At 42.3% G+C, this 23964-nt stretch overlaps 1 protein-coding gene across 14 annotated transcripts in view; it reads right to left on the bottom strand.

Annotated features, from left to right (window-relative positions):
• ZNF827 (zinc finger protein 827) overlaps window positions 1-23964 on the bottom strand; it is a 180820-nt gene that overhangs the window by 67024 nt on the left and 89832 nt on the right. For all 14 annotated transcript variants that reach the window (XR_010156713.1, XR_010156714.1, XM_016952308.4 and 11 more), the window contains exon 7: window positions 21125-21182. Coding sequence is in view for 12 of the 14 variants with exons in the window: in XM_016952308.4 (XP_016807797.1) it covers window positions 21125-21182 (58 nt within the window). In the remaining 2 variants the exon portion in view is untranslated. The remainder of the gene's footprint in view (window positions 1-21124; window positions 21183-23964) is intronic.

Below are 23964 nucleotides of genomic sequence, written 5' to 3' on the forward strand. Positions count from 1 at the left end.
GAACAACAGACCAAGCCTAGGACTCCCAGGACTAGTGCTGCTTTGCTAAACATGCCACAAGGCTATGGTTGCTATTATTCAATTTTAAAAAGAGAATGTTAAGATGAAAATGGAAGACACTTTCTTTAAAGTAAAACATACATTAATAGATAATATAGTTTTACATGACTGTGTTAGGCTAGATTTAACACAACTTTGTATGCCATGGTTTTTCTTTGTATCTTAAACACAAAACAATTTAAACAGGCTTAAAAAGTGAACACTGGCTATAGGCTAGTAGGAGGCAGGAATTGGGGAGAAGCGAAGGGGCAGATATGTCGCTTTCTACCAAACATCTCATAACCTGCAAGGGTGGCTAAGGCCGTGAAGGAGGGGACACAGTGTGACCACGGGGCCTGGCCAGGGAGCCCAGGAAGGGCCTTCCTGCAAAAGCCACCATGGGCGGGATGGACAGTAGGGTCATTAGGGTTTCAAGGAGCTGGGGAAGGCGGCCCCAGCACTGTGAGAAAGCCTGCAGAGCTGGAGGAAGGCCCATGGTGGAGGCAAATGAGTCTGGACCCTGTGTGCAGTGATCATGGCTTTGTCCCAACAGTAGTGAGGGCACTGCAGTGTCTTAAGTAAGGGGGTCAGGGAACCGGACTTCAGTTTCAGAAAGCTCCATGTGGCTGCAGCAGGCAGTGCGGCCTGGGGGACTTGCAGAAGACAAGGCGTGTGGCCAGTGCAGCAGTCCAGATGGGACGTGGTGATGCTGGTGGCCAATGTCGCCAGCCAGCAGCGACACTTGCAGGTCGAAGAAGAGTTTAAAGGAGAGGGCTGGTCAACACCACAGGTACATTTGAGAATAACCTTCACCTAGCTTTCTAGGTGAAGCGAGCAGAGGCTGCTGTGCTATGTGCTGGAAGTAGTCTTCTGGGTCTTGCTAAGTAGTGGCAATGGGCTAGCACTGCGTCTTCACATGCTGTCTTCAAAAGTGTGGATTCCTGCTGATGTGAGGAGTGGAGCCCTATTATCACTGAGCTGCTCAGAAGAAATTGAATTGAAAGGGAGACAATCGCCGAGGGAAACAACATTCAAAATAATTTTCTACCCTGGATGCCAGCTTTATCCTGCATAGAAAAGAAAAGATTTCTTCTGAGGGAGCAGAGAATTAGAAGGGAGTCCTGCTGGATACTAAAAATGCACAAAAGGGCTGCCAATGTTTCTATCGGGCAAAGAATCAGTGGAGAAACTTTCAGAAGGCAAGGCAGCTTAAGGCTGGTGTAAGTCTTAGCTACAGAGAGAAGATATTAGTTTAACAGGGAATCGGTCTCAGACCAAACACACAGCTGCCATGCTCTGCATTCGGATCCGTTCATGCCAGGAGAAAGCAAGTGTGCTAGTTTTGCAGAGAGTTTGGAATCAGAAAAATTGGAGTCTGAATTTCATATTGGTTACTACATAGTTAAGGGACCTTTGGACAATCAATAACCCCTCTAGCCTCAGTTTCATCACTGAAAAAGAGGTTTAACAATGCCATCTTTTAGAGGGGTGCTGTAAGGGTTCAAATGAGATGTTTCATGTTAAAGTTCTCAGTACATAGTACATGCTCAATAAAAAAACAGCAACAAACGCTAAGTATCTGGCACTGATTTAAGGTGCTTTGTGTGTATTAACTTCACTTGGTCCTCATAAGAACCCTATGAGAGTAGCCACCATTATTATAGTAGTCCCCCCTTACCCATGGTTTGGCTTTCTGTGATTTCAGTTATCCACAGTACAGTACAATAAGATATTTTGAGAGCGAGACCACATTCACATAACTCTTAATCCAGAATAAGAATAATGTTACACAGAATATTGTTATAATTGTCCTATTTTATTATTAGTTATTGTTGTTAATCTCTTACTATGCCTAATTTATAAATTAAACTTTACCATATGTATGCATAGGAAAAAGCATTGTGTATATAGGGTTCAGTACTATCTGAGGTTTCTGGCAACCACTGTGCGTCTTTTTTTCTTTTTTGAGACAGAGTTTTGCTCTTGTTGCCCAGGCTGGAGGGCAATGGCGCAATCTTGGCTCACTGCAACCTCCGCCTCCCGGGTTCAAGCAATTCTCCAGCCTCAGCCTCCCAAGTAGCTGGGATTACAGGCGTGTGCCACCACGCCTGACTAATTTTTGTATTCTTAGTAGAGATGGGATTTTGCCTTGTTGGCCAGGCTGGTCTTGATCTTCTGACCTCATGTGACCCGCCTGCCTCGGCCTCCCAAAGTGCTGGGATTACAGGCATGAGCCACCACGCTCTGCCAACCACTGTGGGTCTTGAAACATATTCCCTGTGGATAAGGAGGGACTACTGCATTATCCCTATTTTACAGATGTGGAGACTTAGGCACAAAGAAGTTAGGTAGTTGCCCATGCCCATGAGTGGAGCATGTTGGCTTCCCCATCTGCACTCTTTCCTGCTCAGCTACCTGCCTTTCGTTGGTCCGTTAACACCTAAGGAATTTATGGACAATAGCGACCCATGAATCCTTGCAACAGATGGAGAAAAGGAAGAGATAGAGAAGGGGGTGATGGAGGGGAGTAGGGACCAGTCGTTTCAGTATAAAGGTACTGAAGGAAGCTGAAAGACTTTTCTATTGAGGAATAGAGCAAGTAAACATAATTTTTGTCTTTATTTCCCTATGGAAGTTAAGATATGCCCCAATTTCCTAAAACTTCTACCACTCATGGGCCTGGTCAATTTGCAACTCTAAACATTCGCCACTGCTGTACCTACAGCTTGCTAGAGCAAGCCTGTCTCTGCTATTAACTGTAAATGAAGAAGGAAGGCTAAAGAGGTCGTTAGCTGTTTGTAAGCTTCTATTTCGCCAAAGCTGTAAAGCACATGGTGGCACTATGGCTACATACACAACTGTGTATTAATCCTTCTGGTACCCAGATTAGCTTCATGCTTCAGGAAGGAGAAAAAACTAAACTTGGAGCATGCCCTATAGAGCAGAGCTTGCTTCATGGGATTAGATCTCCAATAACACTGGTTATCCTTAACTCTCTGCACAAGGAACTAAGAAAACAGAAGACACTCCATGTGTAACTTTGTCCCACGAAAGTTCATTTTTAGAATGCTGAGATCATATTCCGTAAGTTCTTTTTCTTCTCCTGTGCCAGTGACCGTAAAGTACAGAAGCACATCCGTTCTCAGGTGACACCCAGCTTTGCGGTGGAAAACGCACTTCAGTAAGGGGTGGTGAGGCTGACACCTCGTTCATGCTGCTCAGTGACTGTCACTGTTGGCAGTGGGCAGCGGAGAGGCAAGTTCCAGGAGGTACCGGACACAGGATGAAGCGGGCTGCATCTTCCCAGGGAGTAAAACAATCCATGAAATGCACTGGACTTTACGACGTGCCCCGAAGCATGTTTGTACTGTCCTCCAACTGGTTACTTCAGCCAGTTACCAACTATTCCAGAAAAGGAGCCAGTTTGTGAACACCATATAGCCCTTGCTTCTGAATCTTCAGCTGCCTAGACGTTAGTCATTTTATTATGAAAAAGCCCCTCCATCCAGAAAGTAAGCCAAGGAAGTGGAAAAAAGCAAGAAAAGAGATTTCTGGTTAATATTTTTGGTAAAAAGTTGATAGAGGAGGAGGTGGAAATTAACAGCTAATGGGGAGGGAATCATCACTTATTTTCACTCAACAAAATCATCATCTATCACAACATATTCCCTTTGGCCCGGGTCAAAGACAGGCTAGCTGGAAGACTTACATAATTCATAAATATTCAGTAACTCTTCAGTAGCAGCATCTGGAAGTTGATGGTATGGACATCAAAGAGCCCAAGCCCCCTGTTAATTTCCCTGGGTTTTGAAAATACAATCTTATAAAACTTTTGTCTACTTGAGTTTCTTTTCTGGATACAAGTGAAATGGCTGTGGAAAGTATATTTTGATTTTTCTCCTGTAGAAAATCTAAGGGCTAAGATATGAAGGGGCAGGGGTGTCATAGTGAGTGGACAATTCCAGGCCAGGCATGGGATGTGGGGTCAGCAGCACAGGGCTGAGAAAGGAAAAGATTTACAATAAATAATAAAAGTCTATAAAGGATTATGGCTCTAAATAGTGATACATTTTGCTAAGTGCCTATTGTGACACCAGTATTTCCACCTTTAACACCTGAGGGCCAAAAGGGAGTTTTGTCTCATGCAGAAGAGAAGGCTCATCTACTTAAAACCAACCCTCCCCAAGTGCCACCACTGAAACCAAACGTTACAGGGATTCTCATTTTGACAGCAATAACAAAACCAAAAGAAAACAGAAAAGAAGGTGAGTACAGACTGTGAGAGAAAGTTCGGAAAAGACCTTCTTTGGTAATGACACAACAGTTTTAAAGGAGCAATAGAGAAGAAACAGATTTTTTTTCTAAGAGACAGTAACTTTCAAGACTAAACTTGGGAATGACAAATAGAAAAGAAAAAGATTAAATAAAGAAAGAAAGACTGCACTGTAATGAGTTTTTACTTGGAACTCAGAAGGGACTAGATAGATCAGGGTGGCATGAAATTCTATTAAATGTAAGAGTTTCTGGCAAATCATCCTAAAGTGACAGTCTGACTTCTATCTGCACAGAGACAAATTACCTTAGTAAATTTTTTTAAAATAGTGAATCTTAAAAAAAAAATTCTTCGGTGAATTAATCAAGTAAAAGTACTTGATTATCATATATTCAGCCATATATTATGTGACCTAACAGGGTTTACAGATTTCGAGAGCTGGGTAAAACATGTCTGAAAGAATCTGGGGTAATTTTTAATTTTCTTTTGTGTTACTTTAAGGAAATTTTAAAAACAAGCTATCTGACTTAGATATATGTCTGAGAAACTATATATTGCAAAAAGAGAGCTGGAAGTCCCAGCGTGGGGTAGAACAGTTCTGTGGGAGCCAACATGTTCTCTCTCTAACCGCTACCTGCTCCCCAGCAGACCTCAGCCCCTGGGCCCCTCACCAGGTGGTTTTCTATCCCTCCTGGTAACAGCGTCTTCCTCTTCTCTACTCAGACCCACTTGTTAAGCCACTGCAATACTGGTTTTCCATGTTGATACACCATATTATTTTTTAAGAACTGAAATGCCACAGATTAGTCCAAAATCACTGAGCCAGTATTTTAAAAACTCTGACCTTTGAATCACTTAGACCTTGAGAAACCCTCCAGGAGTTACAAACGGCATTAACATTTTGAAGTGTACAGGAAGCAGTTAGTTGAGAAAATAGTTTTCCATGTTTCCAAAAGCCACAAGAAAAGGCAGGCAACAGATGAAAGTTATCTCAATAATTAATCTGACTTTAGTTCAAACATCTTTTGAAGATGTGGAATATGCATGTTAGAGAATTAAAATGAATACAGGTAACTTGCATATGGGATCTCCATGTCTATGTTTCATATAATGAAACTAAAGGAAATGAGAATAAACCGGAAATGTTTTCTTTGAACAAAAACTAGAGCTTGCTAATAATAACAGATTACAGGCCTTGCCAAAGGACAAAAAAGGTGTTTTTTTTTTTTTAATGCTTCTTAAACATATCAAATAAGAAAGGTGGGTTTATTCAAAGATAAGGAATAAAGGAAATCTTTGTATTAGTTATAACTATCTCCTCAACATTTCCTCAAGTACTTCAAGGTGAGAAGACATTCTTCGAGAAGCTGGAATAGCTTACATGAAAATAAGGTCACAACTCAAAAACAAAAACACTTTATTTTTACATATTTCACTTTTTGAAAAGATCAAGTAAGAATATTTCATTTTCAACTTAATTTTCATGATTAATGCCGTTTTCTTCACTTTTAGTGATTTCTTTTTCTCAAATATTACTTCCTTTTATTAATTTATTTGCTAATAACTTAATAGATGCTTAATATTTCTTTTTATATATTTATATATGTACATGTTGTGTAACATATTTATAAGTAATTGTATTTGAAATATATTAAGTGCTTAGTTCTACATATTTTTGTAAAAAAATTTCGAACACTTTAAAAAATAAAATGCAAACACTCTATACAGTTGCATCAGTATCATGTGAAATATAGAAGAAAACCCTGACACAGTCCTTTTGTTCTGCAGTAGCAATCACTCTACGTGGCCTAGGACCATGTGTGGTCTTCCTAACTTCCTCATTTTCATTTTGAATGGGCAGTTGTAGAGCTGTTGCTTCTGAAATGTGCCCAGATATTAACATGTTACGTATAACAATCAGGGCTAGTTGTCTTACTAACATTCTTGCAGTCAATTGAAAAGGTAATCTATAATGAAAGAAAACACTTTTAATGGTACGCATGAACATTGGCCTTCCCTTTTCAATATCACAGAAATGAGGACCCCTGTTCCTAAAGGATTTTATTTATTGTAACGAAAAGGACCCCGGATGGCAGGTTAGGGAATGTGGGGGTGGACAAGAGTGCCCAAGATTAAAAATGACTGTGAGTCTCAGCCCTGAAGGCAACCCTGACCATCTGAAAGAGAAAATTCTGTATTTGACCATACAAGGGACATAACAGGGACCTCCTGTGACCCCAGTGGGTTAGGCCTGAAAACTCGGTCATTGATCATGTTGGGCTCACACATTTTCAAAGAAAGAGGGGCTGTTGTGAATAAAACTTGGATTATTCCTATACATTGGCAAGCTTCAGCTGGGGCATTTATCTAAAAATCGAGGCTGGCATTGCAGATTCCGTGTGTTTCTAAATGGGCCTGTGGGCAGAGGGGACTCAAGGGTACTCCATCACTCTACTAGCATATCGGCAGCAGATTTTCTTCTTTAATTTTTGGAGGTGACAAGGAAGCTAAGATGGGTTTCCTCTCCTCCAATTCCCTTGATGCAGCTGCACAACTTGGCTGGGGCCAATGAAACAGAAACTTTGTAGCAATTAAAAACTAAAGGTGTTGTTAATTTTGTAAGATGTGAACTAGCATCATGGAAAATCTCCTTACTTTTTAGAGATATATACCAAAGAATCTAGGAATGAATGTTTGATAACTGGGATGTGACTTAAAATGCAGGAGGAAAAAGGACGGGTAAACCAAGTGTGGCAAAATGTTGATAATTGTTCAATATGGGTGATGGGAATATAGTGATTCATTATTTTATTTTTTCTATTTTGGTTAAAAAATTTCATAATAATAAAAAATCAATAGCAACGACCAAACAAAAAATCCAACCCAGACAAGCCACCAAACAGAATAAGAAATGGCAGTAAAAGAAAATACAAGACTGTGCATGATGGCTCACTCCTGTAATCCCAGCACTTTGGGAGACCAAGGCAGGAGGATCACTTGAGCCCAGGAATTCGAGAACAGCCTGGGCAACATGGCAGAAACCCTGTCTCTACAAAAAAATACAAAAATTAGCCAAGCGTGGTGGTATATGCCTGTAGTCCCAGCTACATGAGAGGCTGAGGTGGGAGGATCACTTGAGCCCAGGAGGTAGAGGCTGCAGTGAGTGGAGATTGTGCCACTGCACTCCAGCCTGGGCGACAGGGCAAGACCTTGTCTCAAAAAAAACCAAAAACAAACAAACAAACAAAAAACAAAACCAAACCACACACACACACACAGAGCAAATACAAATGTCTCCCCATGAACAAAATGCTTAAGAGCACTAGGAATCAATAAATCAAAGACTTTAAATGGAAGATATAATTTTTCACCCTCCAATCATTAAAAAAATTTTAATGATAAGCACAGAGTTGATCAGGCCTTTGAAACATTCTCTGTCTCCCTCTGTCTCTGTCTCTCATGAAAACTGTTAGAATTGCAGATTCAATCTTCTTAAAAGTCATTTTGACAATTGGTACCAATAGCCTGAAAAATGTGAATACTGTTTTGAGTCATGTCAGGCCTCTGAGCACAAGCCAAGCCATCGCATCCGCTGTGACTTGCACATATATGCCCAGATGGCCTGAAGTAACTGAAGAATCACAAAAGAAGTGAATATGCACTGCCCCACCTTAACTGATGACATTCCACCACAAAAGAAGTGTAAATGGCCGGTCCTTGCCTTAACTGATGACATTACCTTGTGTGCGACCCCCACTCCTGCCCGCCAGAGAACAAACCCCATTTGACTGTAATTTTCCTTTACCTACCCAAATCCTATAACATGGCCCCACCCTTATCTCCCTTCGCTGACTCTCTTTTCGGACTCAGCCCACCTGCACCTAGGTGAAATAAACAACCATGTTGCTCACACAAAGCCTGTTTGGTGGTCTCTTCACACAGACGTGCATGAAATTTGGTGCCGTGACTCGGATCGGGGGACCCCCCTTGGGAGATCAATCCCCTGTCCTCCTGCTCTTTGCTCCATGAGAAAGATCCACCTACGACCTCAGGTCCTCAGACCAACCAGCCCAAGAAACATCTCACCAATTTCAAATCTGGTAAGTGGCCTCTTTTTACTCCCTTCTCCAACCTCCCTCACTATCCCTCAACCTCTTTCTCCTTTCAATCTTGGTGCCACAATTCAATCTCTCCCTTCTCTTAATTTCAATTCCTTTCATTTTCTGGTAGAGACAAAGGAGACACGTTTTATCCGTGGACCCAAAACTCCGGTGCCGGTCATGGACTGGGAAGGCAGCCTTCCCTTGGTGTTTAATCATTGCAGGGATGCCTCTCTGATTATTCACCCACATTTCAAGGGTGTCAGACCACGCAGGGACGCCTGCCTTGGTCCTTCACCCTTAGCGGCAAGTCCCGCTTTTCTGGGGAAGGGGCAAGTACCCCAACCCCTTCTCTGCTTTTCTGGGGGAGGGGCAGGTACCCCTCAACCCCTTCTCCTTCACCCTTAGCAGCAAGTCCCACTTTTCTACGGGGCAAGAACCCCCAATCCCTTATTTCCACACCCCAACCTCTTATCTCTGTGCCCCAACCTCTTATATCTCTGTGCCCCAATCCCTTATTTCTGCACCCCAACCTCATATCTCTGTGCCCCAATCCCTTATTTCCGTGCCCCGACCTCTTATCTCTGCGCCCCAACCTCTTATCTCTGCGCCCCAACCCCTTTTCCCACTTTTCTGGAAGGTAAGAACCCCCAAACCCCTTCCCTCCATTTCTCTACTCTCTCTTTTCTCTAGGCTCGCTTCCTTCACTATGGGCAACCTTCCACTCTCCATTCCTCCTTCTACTCCCTTGGCCTGTGTTCTCAAAAACTTAAAACCTCTTCAACTCACACCTGACCTAAAACCTAAATGCCTTATTTTCTTCTGCAATGCCGCTTGACCCCAATACAAACTCGACAGTAGTTCCAAATAGCCAGAAAATGGCACTTTGAATTTTTCCATCCTGCAAGATCTAAATAATTCTTGTCGTAAAACAGGCAAACAGTCTGAGGTGCCTGACGTCCAGGCATTCTTTTACACATCAGTCCCTTCCTAGTCTCTGTGCCCAGTGCAACTTGTCCCAAATCTTCCTTCTTTCCCTCCCGCCTGTCCCCTCAGTACTAACCCCAAGCGTCACTGAGTCTTTCTAATCTTCCCTTTCTACAGACCCATCTGACCTCTCCCTTCCTCCCCAGGCTGCTCCTCACCAGGCTGAGCTAGGTCCCAATTCTTCCTCAGCCTCCGCTCCTCCACCCTATAATCTTTTTATCACCTCCCCTCCTCACACCTGCTCCAGCTTACAATTTCGTTCCCTGACTAGCCCTCCCCATCCTGCCCAGCAATTTACTCTTAAAAAGGTGGCTGGAGCTAAAGGCATAGTCAAGGTTAATGCTCCTTTTTCTTTATCCCAAATCAGATAGCGTTTAGGCTCTTTTTCATCAAATATAAAAATCCAGCCCAGTTCAGGACTTGTTTGGCAGCAACCCTGAGACACTTTACAGCCCTAGACCCTAAAAGGTCAAAAGGCCGTCTTATTCTTAAAATACATGTTATTACCCAATCTGCTCCCGACATTAAATAAAACTCCAAAAATTAAATTCCGGCCCTGAAACCCCACAACAGGATTTAATTAACCTCGCCTTCAAGGTGTACAATAATAGAAAAAAGTTGCAATTCCTTGCCTCCACTGTGAGACAAACCCCAGCCACATCTCCGGCACATAAGAACTTCCAAACGCCTGAACTGCAGCGGCCAGGCATTCCTCCAGAACCTCCTCCCCCAGGAGCCTGCTACACGTACCGGAAATCTGGCCACTGGGCCAAGGAATGCCTGCAGCCTGGGATTCCTCCTAAGCTGTGTCCCATCTGTGTGGGACCCCACTGAAAATCGGACTATTCAACTCACCTGGCAGCCACTCCCAGAGCCCCTGGAACTCTGGCCCAAGGCTCTCTGACTCCTTCCCAGATCTTCTCGGCGTAGCAGCTGAAGACTGACACTGCCCGATCGCCTCGGAAGCCCCCTAGACCATCACGCATGCTGAGCTTCAGGTAACTCTCACAGTGGAAGGTAAGCCTGTCCCCTTCTTAATCAATACGGAGGCTACCCACTCCACATTACCTTCTTTTCAAGGGCCTGTTTCCCTTGCCTCCATAACTGTTGTGGGTATTGACGGCCAGGCTTCTAAACCTCTTAAAACTCCCCAACTCTGGTGCCAACTTAGACAATACTCTTTTAAGCACTCCTTTTTAGTTATCCCCACCTGCCCAGTTCCCTTATTAGGCCGAGACACTTTAACTAAATTATCTGCTTCCCTGACTATTCCTGGATTACAGCTGCATCTCATTGCCGCCCTTCTTCCCAATCCAAAGCCTCCTTTGAGTCCTCCTCTTGTATCCCCCCACCTTAACCCACAAGTATAAGATACCTCTACTCCCTCCTTGGCGACCGATCATGTACCCATTACCATCTCATTAAAACGTAATCACCCTTACCCCACTCAATGCCAATATCCCATCCCGCAGCACGCTTTAAAAAGATTAAAGCCTGTTATCACTCGCCTGCTACAGCATGCCCTTTTAAAGCCTATAAACTCTCCTTACAATTCCCCCATTTTACCTGTCCTAAAACCAGACAAGCCTTACAAGTTAGTTCAGGATCTGCGCCTTATCAACCAAATTGTTTTGCCTATCCACCCTGTGGTGCCAAACCCATATACTCTCCTATCCTCAATACCTGCCTCTACAACCCATTATTCTGTTCTAGATCTCAAACATGCTTTCTTTACTATTTCTTTGCACCCTTAATCCCAGCCTCTCTTCGCTTTCACTTGGACTGACCCTGACATCCATCAAGCTCAGCAAATTACCTAGGCTGTACTGCCACAAAGCTTCACAGACAGCCCCTGTTACTTCAATCAAGCCCAAATTTCTTCCTCATCTGTTACCTATCTCGGCATAATTCTCATAAAAACACACGTGCTCTCCCTGCCAATCGTGTCCAACTGATCTCTCAAACCCAAGCACCTTCTACAAAACGACAACTCCTTTCCTTCCTAGGCATGGTTAGCGCGGTCAGAATTCTTACACAAGAGCCAGGACCACACCCTATAGCCTTTCTGGCCAAACAACTTGACCTTACTGTTTTAGCCTAGCCCTCGTGTCTGCGTGCAGTGGCTGCCGCTGCTTTAATACTTTTAGAGGCCCTCAAAATCACAAACTATGCTCAACTCACTCTCTACAGTTCTCATAACTTCCAAAATCTATTTTCTTCCTCATACCTGACGCATATACTTTCTGCTCCCTGGCTCCTTCAGCTGTACTAACTCTTTGTTGAGTCTCCCACAATTACCATTGTTCCTGGCCGGGACTTCAATCCGGCCTCCCACATTATTCCTGATACCACACCTGACCCCCATGACTGTATCTCTCTGATCCACCTGACATTCACCCCATTTCCCCAAATTTCCTTCTTTCCTGTTCCTCACCCTGATCACATTTGATTTATTGATGGCAGTTCCACCAGGCCTAATCGCCACACACCAGCAAAGGCAGGTTATGCTATAGTACAAGCCACTAGCCCGCCTCTTAGAACCTCTCATTTCATTTCCATCGTGGAAATCTATCCTCAAGAAAATAACTTCTCAGTGTTCCATCTGCTATTCTACTACTCCTCAGGGATTATTCAGGCCCCCTCCCTTCCCTACACATCAAGCTCGAGGATTTGCCCCACCCAGGACTGGCAAATTAGCTTTACTCAACATGCCCTGAGTCAGACAACTAAGATACCTCTTAGTCAAGGTAGATACTTTCACTGGATAGGTAGAGGCCTTTCCTACAGGGTCTGAGAAGGCCACCGCAGTCATTTCTTCCCTTCTGTCAGACATAATTCCTCAGTTTAGCCTTCCCACCTCAATACAGTCTGATAACAGACGAGCCTTTATTAGTCAAATCAGCCAAGCAGTTTTTCAGGCTCTTAGTATTCAGTGAAACCTTTATATCCCTTATGGTCCTCCGTCTTCAAGAAATGTAGAATGGACTAAAGTAAAGGTCTTTTAAAAACACACCTCACCAAGCTCAGCCACCAACTTAAAAAGGACTGGACAATACTTTTACCACTTTCTCTTCTCAGAATTCAGGCCTGTCCTCAGAATGCTACAGGGTACAGCCCATTTAAGCCCCTGTATAGATGCTCCTTTTTATTAGGCCCCAGTCTCATTCCAGACACCAGACCAACTTAGACTGTGCCCCCCCCACAAAAAAAAACTTGTCATCCCTACTATTTTCTGTCTAGTCATACTCCTATTCACCTTTCTCAACTACTCATACATGCCCTGCTCTTGTTTACACTGCTGTTTTACACTGTTTTTCCAAGCCATCACAGCTGATATCTCCTGGTGCTATCCCCAAACTGCCACTCTAAACTCTTGAAGTAAATAAATAATCTTTGCTGGCAGGACTATGCTGAATCTCCTTAGGCACTCTCTAATCAGGTATCCTGAGTCCTCCCAATTCTTAGACCTTTTATACCTGTTTTTCTCCTTCTGGTATTCCATTTAGTTTTTCAATTCATACAAAACCGTATCCAGGCCATCACCAATCATTCTATACGACAAACGTTTCTTCTAACAGCCCCACAATATCACCCCTTACCACAAGACCTCCCTTCAGCTTAATCTCTCCCACTCTAGGTTCCCACGCCGCCCCTAATCCCGCTTGAAGCAGCCCTGAGAAACATCGCCCATTCTCTCTCCATACCACCCCCCAAAATTTTCGCCACCCCAAGACTTCAACACTATTTTGTTTTATTTTTCTTATTAATATAAGAAGGCAGGAATTTCAGGCCTCTGAGCCCAAGCCAAGCCATCGCATCCCCTGTGACTTGCACGTTTGTGCCCAGATGGCCTGAAGTAACTGAAGAATCACAAAAGAAGTGAATATGCACTGCCCCACCTTAACTGATGACATTCCACCACAAAAGAAGTGTAAATGGCCGGTCCTTGCCTTAACTGATGACATTACCTTGTGAAAGTCCTTTTCCTGGCTCATCCTGGCTCAAAAAGCACCCCCACTGAGCACCTTGCAACCCCCACTCCTGCCCGCCAGAGAACAAACCCCCTTTGACTGTAATTTTCCTTTACCTACCCAAATCCTATAAAACGGCCCCACCCTTAACTCCCTTCGCTGACTCTCTTTTCGGACTCAGCCCGCCTGCACCCAGGTGAAATAAACAGCCATGTTGCTCACACAAAGCCTGTTTGGTGGTCCTTCACACGGACGCGCATGAAAAGTCATTTTATCCCACCATTGTTTATATTAACAATTTTTGTTGGAGGGGACCCTTGATATTCAATAACAAGGGACTGATTAAATAAATTATAACACAGGCAAAGCTGAATACTATGCAAACATTAAAAGAATAACATTGAGAATGTCCATGGAAAAATGGACAATCTTATATGTTGTTAGGTGAAAACAGAAGATTATAAAACTGTATATTGTAGTAGGACTCAGTTATACATATATAAATATATACTTATAAATATGAATTCATACATATATAAATGAAAAAAAATCCAGCAAGGATACACACCACCAACTTAGCAGTGGCTGTCTCTAGGTAGTAGGACTAAAAATACATTTTCTTTATGTGCTCCTATATTATCTGGAAATAAGTTACTTTTAAAAGTTAAAAACAACTATTAAATTTTACTGTTTAGGATCTTTTACTTTTGAAAAGACTCGGTCTTTTAAAGAGAAAGCTCTGAGGGACAGTTGTAAAAGACACAGGCAGAAACAACTACATCTCAATTATGACCCTCAGTATCAGTCTGCTTCAGTTTCAGAAGTCTGAAAGCTATGGAAGGAAGAGGTTGTATGCAATATTGTAGAAGAAAAATACAGCATCTTAGGAACATATACGTATTTTTCATGTTTAGTATTTTCTTCTTTGAAAAGTATAAATGCCTCCTATTTCAGATTGTCTTACAGGTGGGCCAGTATGTACAACCTAACACTGAGTTTTCAAGGAACAAGTTTCTGTTGCTGCTGCTCTAGCATTCATGCACTGTGGAGCCAGGAAACTTCTCGGGACAAGGAGCACAATGCCAGGCCTTGTCGAGGGCCGCTGCAGTGGAGAGGCCAGACCGGGGTTGCCAGAGCCAACCGCAGACCAAGGAAGTGAACCCTGCACATCCGGATACTTGAAATGTCAGCTTGTGGAGGATCTCCCGCAGGAATCTGACTTTATACACAAACAAAGACATTGAGCTTTCTGCTGAGGTGAGCTCAGAACGGATGAACTTAGTCTTCTCTGCAGTGATGCAAGCCTCTGTCATGTGGAAGTTACAGATGATGCTAGTGAAATGTGGATGGTCTCCTGGCCCACCGCATCATGCAAGAGGGCTGCTTTACAGAGGCCAACCCTTGAAAGAGTTGATATATTTCTAGTAACAATCATGAAGACACTCTTCAGAGAAAATTCCAGATAAGAACAGCATCTAAGCCTCACCTACTTTTTGGTTATATCATTCTTGCATAACCTGCCAAAGGCAGCTAGAGGGGAACACAGTCTCTGGATGTCCACTGACAGAGACTTACCAATTTACACTTCACTCCTGACTATTAGGAGTTATAAAAACAAGAGAGAATACTATTGCAAGCCAGTAGAAATAAAGACGGGAGTGTCCATGGGAAATGAAAAGAAAGGCACAGCCCTCTTCAGATCCTGAAAAGGAGATTTAAATTTGCCTCTTAAGAGTAACACAACACAGAACCATTCTGGAAGCATATTGTTCCAATACAACATTTCGGTATAGATGTCATGAAGGGAGGAAAAATGGTAGAGGGCAAATATCTATAGGACAATGGAGTAGAGGAATAGAACAAAGTACTGAGAAAGGGCTTGGTGAAATGGGAAGGAAAAACAAATCCAAATGGCAACAATGCACAAAGTAATTTCAGGCTCTGTGTGTGTGTGTGTGTGTGTGTGTGTGTGTATGTGTGTGTATCTCCATTGTTTTCAAGGATCAGTTTTAATTTCTTTGAAAAATAGAAGCTCAAAGATAAGTAGCAAAGAATGTATTGCCAATGAAAAGACTCTCAAGTCAGCATGTGTGTCAGGGCAGCTGCAGATAGTGGTGTAGGCTGTGCACTGCACAAAAGCACCACATCTAGAGGGGCATGATTAACGTCACAGACATCAGATTTATTGTGACAATATTCCAGTAGATGGCAGTGTACTAAGGGAGGGAGTCTTTTTAAAATGTACAATGGCACCATGAGGCCCCCAAACAGCCTTGACTTCACCAAAAAGAAATGAATGTCCTAACTGAAGGGACTCCGTGAAATTAGTAGCAATTTCCATTCTTTGGAAATAGAATGCTCATTGCATTTAATTTTAAAGTCACAACATGTAAAGGGTAAAGAGAATATATGGAGACCTCCTTAGATATCAATTTCATTTGCTGTTTCTGGTTTCTTTTCTTAATTGCTTCTGTCTGATTCAGTGTTCTCTAAAAGTAATATTTTACTTTTTAAGGTAATATAGCATTATTCTTTTATTCCTTCCAAAGAACTGAAAAGGGAAAATTGTGTGAATTGAGGCAACACATCATGCTTTTACAAATTTGTGCAATTTCTATTACTGAATCATAAACATTTAAGGACACGCATCCGAACCATCACAAAGGAAAATTTTACATTGGATGATTCCAAGTGAATATGTCTTTTAGTAAACACTATGTGCCATTATCTAAATCACAGAAAAATAGCCTGCATTTCAAATTCTGAAAATGGGGCAAATTAAATATTGGTCTGCACAGCATGATATGAGTCTATCTTTCTCTGATTTTCCCACTTCTGCTTTTTGTCTAGTAATGGAGAAAAGAACAATTCAGGCAAACTCTTCCTTGCTTTTGGAACAAAGAAAGCCAGGTGTGAGAAAGTATTTGTTATAGGCCTGCAATTTTATACCCCCATGGACACTGAATTATTAATGGGGAAAAGAGAGAACAAATAACCAAGAGAGGGTTCTTGGCAGCCATTGTTTGAAGTTCATGGTGTTACACAACATTGAGCATGTCCAATTCACCTGCCAGGAGCTATCTGATTCTTACTCTAGGGTTCCATTTTCCTATTTCGATCTTATCCAGCATCTGGCTGGGTGATGGTCCATGTCAAAGGATGTAGATCTTCTTTTTATTCCATTAAACTTTGAGATCTGATTATGATATCATGCCTCATGTATTTTCATCTACCAAATGATCATAATAGTTAGTTATCTGCTCCCTGCAGAACCTAGGCTTGTGCTGGGAAATGAAATAGAAAAATCAGGATTTTATTAGTCTGAAATGTTTGGTCCTTCTGTTCTCATGGGTCTGGCTGGGACTCTCTCCTCATCTCATTTGTCAGATAGAGTGGCATTAACAACACTCAGTCCACACACTATCTCAAAGGAGACCCACAGCCTTCTTTACACTTGGATTGAATTTTCTAGACTCTGAGGTTAAACAAGGAAAAAGACTGCTGTTTTAGCATTTACGGTGAAGTTGCATCTAAAGGACTGATTCAATGGGAAGTGCCCCGATGAGGACACAAACAAGGGTGGAGGGACAAGGTTAAGGCACTGGTGAGCAGGACCACATGATTCAATCATTCAAGCTGCTAAGTAGATTGATTTTTCTGCCTGGCTACACGGTGTGCCTTGGTGGATTGTTTTTCTCCTTTACTTTTGGGAAGATTATCCTAATTTAAGCAGCTGAGTCTAAGTTCTTAGGATGAAAAAAAACAAACAAAAAACGGCATTCTCAAACCAGTTCTTAAAATGATGTCTGGGATTTGCTTCAAAATAATCTACAGGGAGGGGGAAGTAGAGGAGGGAGATAGATAAAACATCATAAATCATTAATTGATGATTGTTGGATTGGATGACAGATACTTCTGTATATGTTTGAAATTTTCCATTATAAGAGTTTTTTAAAATGAGGTAGAGATCCAGTGATCCAGAAACTTGGTAGTTATTAGTTTCAACCTTTAGCTTCACCTAAACCCCTTTAGAAAAATTGCTAGCAAAGAATACTGTCTCCCATTATTTTCACTCTCCTTATCTACCTATCGTATAACAGAGGTATCAACAAGGGGCAGAGCTGCCACTGGACAGGTGTGAGGAGGGAGGATTTGATGGTGAGGAAAGTGCAGTCACCAACCCATATGGGATGGAGAGTTAACAGCACACATCCGTGGACTTCGTGTTCTCTTGGTGTAGGACACGGGCATCAGCACTCCCATGACTCACTGGCAAGCACGTATTGGAATGCCAAGCTACAGAGTGTTTCCTCTTGGGCTGCTACACTTTTCCTTAGTCTTGTGGTTGAAATGAGCATCGAGATAAATAATGATAAACAATTGTGAGGGAAGCTGTGGGTTTATAAGAGGCAGGGATAGAGTCAGCTCCTTTCTTCAGTTTTGTGTCTCTTCATGTCCTTGGATATCCAGATCCTAGGATCAGGAGATGGCAAGGAGTGGAGGAGCGTAGGCATTCATCAGCATGAGAAAGGCAAGGGAAGGCTTGATCTCAGTGCTGTGCTCAGGCCTGCCCTTTACAAACGAAACTACCTTAAATATACCTAGCTATTCTCAAAGTGCGAAAAATTCTGAACTTGATTCCAATCATGAACCGTCCTTCTGAATGATCAGTTTCTTCTAGGAAATCAAACACAGAAGATATGATTACTAAATAAACACTCCATTAGTACTTAAAAATCTGAAGATACAGAAATTCAGAGGTTTGATGTAAATCTTTTTGAAATGTATCACAAATCACACCTTAAAGCATAATCCACACACTGATCTTGCACCTGCAGAGTAAGAGTTCCTTCTAAAACAGCAGTCAGGAAAGAAGAAAGAAAATTGGCATTTTTTTTTCTGTTCCTGATATCAGTTAACTCAGGTTAAAAAGGATTTCTTGGCATAAAAATTTTATTCTATTCCACCTGAAGTAATAAGGCGAGAGGTAAAAAAGAGATCTATTTATGGATAGGCTAATCAAGTAAGCTGCCTCTACTCAAAGGAAAAAGGAAAAAAACCACACTGAGGACTTTGTAGAACTATAAGCCAAGAATTCCTTAACACTGATTTCTAAACACCATATCATGCCGGGAGCTCACAGGAAGAACCTCTTCCTTTGCTTTGGGCAAAAGATCTAATTCGGATTTCCTCTTACTCATAATCTCCCAGCAAGAGGAGAATTTAAGGATTGCATCATTTTTGCCAAATGGTTAAAAAAATTTTTTTTCTCTTCTATCCTATAATCATGCTTCAGCTCCAGCCAAGGCAGTTTAGGCTTGAGACACATTAAAATCCTTGTATGGGGCCAACTTGGGGCCTCCTCTTACCTCTTCCCAGAGAACACCTGAAAAGCATAAAATAATATGGTCTTGCAGCACATCTTTTTGTTGTATAAATATTATGTAATCTTAAAGAGCCCTCAGAAACCTCCATAGATCATGCTAGTGGGGTCCTGCCCAGATCCTCCCTCTGGCACGAATGCACCTACCCCGGAGTTTGCTGTAAGTGTTGTCTGATAACTATAAGTGAGAACCGCTGTCCCCACTGGAACCCCCTAACATGGGAGGTTATACATCCCCTGCAGGGGATTACTTGAAGCTAGTGAACCTTCCTGGGGGATGCAGCTGAAGTTAGTTAGAAACCAGCTAAAACCACATCCTTCCTCTCAGCTCCTTCTCCTTCTCCTTCCTCTGTCTTCTGCCCCCATCACCTCCTTGCAGGTTCCTCTGAGAGCATTCCTTCAATAAAGCACTTCCACGAGAATCTCCATCTCTAGGGGACTTAACCTATAACACTTCAAGAATCCTATGGCAGCAAATTAAAATGAATTTTTTTCATGTTTAGTCTGCTGTCTTTCAAGGTCTACTAATCTGGCCAATTTCATCAATGTTTAGACCCACAGACACAAGCAGATACACTAAATAGCTTTAAGGTTAGATGTAGGAGGGGGCAGGATGGACTCCATGGGAGTTCACATCTCCTATTTGGGCATCAAACTTAATATACAAAATAGCCTTTCCATCCCCCAAAAGCCATTTCCCAATACAATCTGCAGTCCATCTTCCTACTCTCATTTTCTATCTGTATACTTATATACAGACACAAGACTAATACATACCACTCTTCTGTTCTATTAGAACGAGGTTCCTTTCCCTAAAACTATATAAACCCAGTGTGAGCCAATCATGGTGGTTCACCCCTGTAATCCCAGCAGTTTGGAAGGCCGAGGCAGGCAGATCGCTTGAGCTCAGGAGTTTGAGACCAGCCTGGGCAACATGGCGAAACCTCGTCTTTACAAAAAATACAAAAATTAGCAGAGGATGGTGGCATATGCCTGTAGTTCCAGCTACTCGGGAGGCTGAGGTGGGAGGATGGCTTGAGCCTGCGAAGTGGAGGCTGCAGTGAGCCAAAACTGGGCCACTGCACTCCAGCCTGGGAAACAGAGTGAGACTGTCTCAAATAAATAAATAAATAAATAAATAAATAAATAAATAAAACCCAATGTGAGGCAAGCTGGCTCTGTTTTAATTGCTCTTTGAAATTTGACATTCCTAAACTCCAATTAATGGAATATTTTTTTAAAACCTCAGGTTGAAGTTTAAATGAGTACTGTCCACAGGCCTGATGATGCTCTGAGGTCGATTAATAAGACATCAAGAAGAAAAATATCTTGTACCTTTTGTTGCAAGAATTAGAAACACAAAACCCAGCAACTGTTCCCATCAGGAAGCATCTTTCTCTGTTTGCTCAGGAAAGCAAAGTTCCTTGATTTAAAGACTGCTTGGTAGCTCCCAGCTAGTTTCTACTGTTCCTAGTTGTTCATCCTAAAAATGTGTATTGCTCTTGATCATCCTGTAAAGCTCATATCTTGGGCTAACTCAGAAATTGGAGGGAGGTTTGGAAGTGGAGAATGGTCCTTCAAAGGTGGAGAATGCATTTCCCCTGAGCTCCTTTTCTGCAGTGGTGGGGTTTTCATCTGCTGGCTCTCACCTACAACGTTTCAGGTTTGGGTGGACTTCATGGGAAGCAGCTCCATGGGAGCAGCAGCACTGGCTGGTCCTCCTCTTCTCACAACGGCAGATGGACGGTGGGCAGCCCACACTGGCTAACCTCCTCAGACTGCCTTTGGCAAGTGAAAAAACTCCCTTGTCCACAGTGGTGAATGATATAAATTTCCTTGCAATTTTTAAAAAGCATCTTTTTTCTGCCTTTAAAATCTTTGCCTTCCAAATAATGCTGGGAGGTTAAAAAAAATTTGGGATATCCTTGGTGACAAATTATCAGCCTACAGTCAGGGAGGCAGTCAGGAGCAGGGTTGCAATAAGACAGAAAGAGGCCTTCGTGAGATACACACCCAGCCCCCAGTCCCAGCTGAGCCACCCAGCTCAACTCTCAGGCCAGGAGATTTCTGCAGAGAGGATGATAATAACATCTACTTCACAAAATTATTGTCAGGAATACAAAACAATAACATATGGAAAATTTCCCAGCAAAGTGACACCTATTAGATGTTTAGTACATATTAGTGGTCTTCCTCCTTTACGTCTGTATTGTTTCTACCAACTGAGAAATTCTGGTAGAACATGATGGTAAAGGGTGTGACTCCTTTGAACCCAGTTGGAGAAAGAGGTTTGGGGAGCAACGTTCAACATGTAGTACGGGCTGGTGGCCCACACGGCGTGTTCTGGAGGAACCCACACAAAGTCGCCTACCTGGTGGTGGTCCGGATGGTGTTTTCTTTTGTATGATTGTGCTCTTTGCTCACTTTTTCTGCAAGGAGAAAGAATGAAACATACACCTCTTAGGTTGTTCTCACTCAACTTGCATCTTTTAAGCAGAAAAACCTTAAGCAGAAAAACCCTCAACATCTCTCTTTTTCCTTTGTGGTTTTCTTTTGATTTCTTTTTTAAACATCCAGATCCTCCCCATCTTACTGGAAAAGACAATCATCCAAAGCATGTCGATAGTATCCAGTGGCTCACGCCTGTAATCCCAGCACTTTGAGAGGCCGAGGCAGGCAGATTAGGAGGTCAGGAGATCGACACTATCCTGGCTAACACAGTGAAACACCGTCTCTACTAAAAATGCAAAAAATTAGCCAGGGATGGTGGTGGGCATCTGTGGTCCCAGCTACTAGGGAGGCTGAGGCAGGAGAATGGCGTGAACCCGGGAGGCGGAGCTTGCAGCGAGCCGAGGTCGCGCCACTACACTCCAGCCTGAGCAACAGAGCAAGACTCTGTCTCAAACAAACAAACAAAAAAAACCACAACAACAACAACAAAAAACAACCATCACTCAGGCCAGGTGCTGTGGCTCATGCCTGTAATCCCAGCACTTTGGGAGGCCAAGGCAGGTGGATCACTTGAGGTCAGGAGTTCAAGACCAGCCTGGCCAACATGGTGAAAACCCGTCTCTACTAAAAATACAAAAATTAGCAGGGCGTGATGGCGCGTGCCTGTAGTCCCAGCTACTTGGGAGGCTGAGGCAGGAGAATTGTTTGAACCTAGGAAGTGGAGGGTGTAGTGAGCCAAGACTGCACCACTGCACTCCAGCCTGGGCGACAGAGTGTGACTCTGTCTCAAAAAAATAATAAAAAAAAGAAAAGTAAAACCAATCAAAGGGAAACAGTAACAAATATCAAATATCAAGTATGTGGTCTGATTTGAATGAGGCCTTGGTAAATATATACATACACATACACATTCACACACACATAGAGTTATGGGCAGAGACAGTTATTTCCACTGTATCTTTCCCCAGCTGAAAATTTCTGCTTTCCTCTGATTCAGCATGAAAACTGCAGTTGTTGCAACTGTTCCGCCTCTGACTTTGATGACAACCTTTAAGCATTCTGTATTGTGAGGCCCCTTTGTGAGAGGGGATATAAAAACAGCCTAAGACCTCTTCGTGCTGCAGTCATTCAGTGCTTATTCTGATAAATGTCACAAGGGACAAAAAAATATCATTTAGACAAGAAGAGGTAGACCCTCCCTTACTGTGGCTTGAGGTCTACATCTATCAGCTGTCAGAAATTATTTAATGAGCTTTCAAGAACACAAAAGTTGAACTCTGGCCTTCCCAATGCAGTTCAAATGTGAGGACCCTACACTGATGGTCACAGCTGTCAATGGCTTCTTTTAATATCTAGAAAAAACCAGGCCAACTCTATAAGAGTTTCAGATTTAAACAGCAGGGCAAATAAGAATCTCTTAATCTTGTGGATTTTTGGAAAAATTTAAACAAAGATTTGCAACACCCGTCTCACACTTTGTACTGCTAGTCTGAAGCCACTGCATGCATGTGTGCATGGACAATTCCTTTCTGTCCACTCAACAATGACAACGAGCGTGAATTTGGATTCACAGCCAGTACTCTTTCAGAGAGCAGGAAATTGGGGCTAAATGACTTGTCTGAGGTCACCCAGGCAGTGACAGCGCCAGGGTGAGAACTCTCAGACCCAAACTTTTTAGCTGATAGGAGACTGCAACAGCATACGGTTTAGAGAGACTTTCTGAAAAGAACCACGCAGGTCACACTTTTGCAAATTTTAACTCCTCAATCATTATTAAAGTTATATTGTTTTTAGATAAGCTTCATCCTTCAAAAAATACATAAATAAAAGTAGCCTGTTTTGGAGCTTGCAAAGATCTGTGTGTCCTATTAAGTTTACAGAATTAGTGATTTCGGCTACTGCAGAGATCTGCACAAATACCATCCCTGTTTGAGGACCTGGAGGCCACCATTTTCAGCACCATCTGATAATTACACAGCTATGGGCTGTGTTGCCAGGTCAATGAGAAGGTGAACTATTATGGTGACAGACAGATTTTAGCTCTTTTTCTCTTTCCTGGTATCTTCCTTAAGAGAGAATTAAATGGATGCTCTAAATGTGTTATCCATAACAAAACAGAGTTTGTTGAACATTAGTAACAGGCTTTATTGATGCATAAACTTTAATATTGTAGGCCAGTGCTTGACTTTGGACAAGGTATTTGTATGTATTTCTATCCGAATCTTATATATGTATATACCATCAACCTCAATCATGTGCAAAAAAATAGAAGCATATTAAATTTGTTAGGGACAAATGCTATGCGGCTTGAAAGAGATGACAAAAGGAACAACTTAGGTACTGGGATCCTTAACTATTTCATCCAGACACCTCACTGAGCTGGTAATTACTGCACTTTTCAATTGTAAGTATGTGCAGTACAAAAAGTTGGTTTACAGAAACTGTTCTGCTAAGGCTATAGCTGGAAATAGTCCTCATACCTTCATCTTTTGCTTTTCCCTTCTTTGTTTTGTTTTTGTTTTGGCAAGATACAATAAAACCTCATTAATTCAGACCACACTAATTTGGAAGTCATAGTAATTCAGTCACTGTTGGAATAAATTGAAATTTATCTTTTGCACATTAAAAAAAAGGCTGTTAATCAGATCAACTGCCTAAGCAAAATTAGAGGTGAGGTGTTTAGCCCAGTCAACAGGAATCATTTGCGCAGAATTGAATAGAGTTTTAATTTCAAGTGATTCTTAACTATTTATTAAGGAA

Source organism: Pan troglodytes, chromosome 3, assembly GCF_028858775.2.
Source record: "Pan troglodytes isolate AG18354 chromosome 3, NHGRI_mPanTro3-v2.0_pri, whole genome shotgun sequence".
Classification (NCBI taxonomy): Eukaryota; Metazoa; Chordata; class Mammalia; order Primates; family Hominidae; genus Pan; species Pan troglodytes.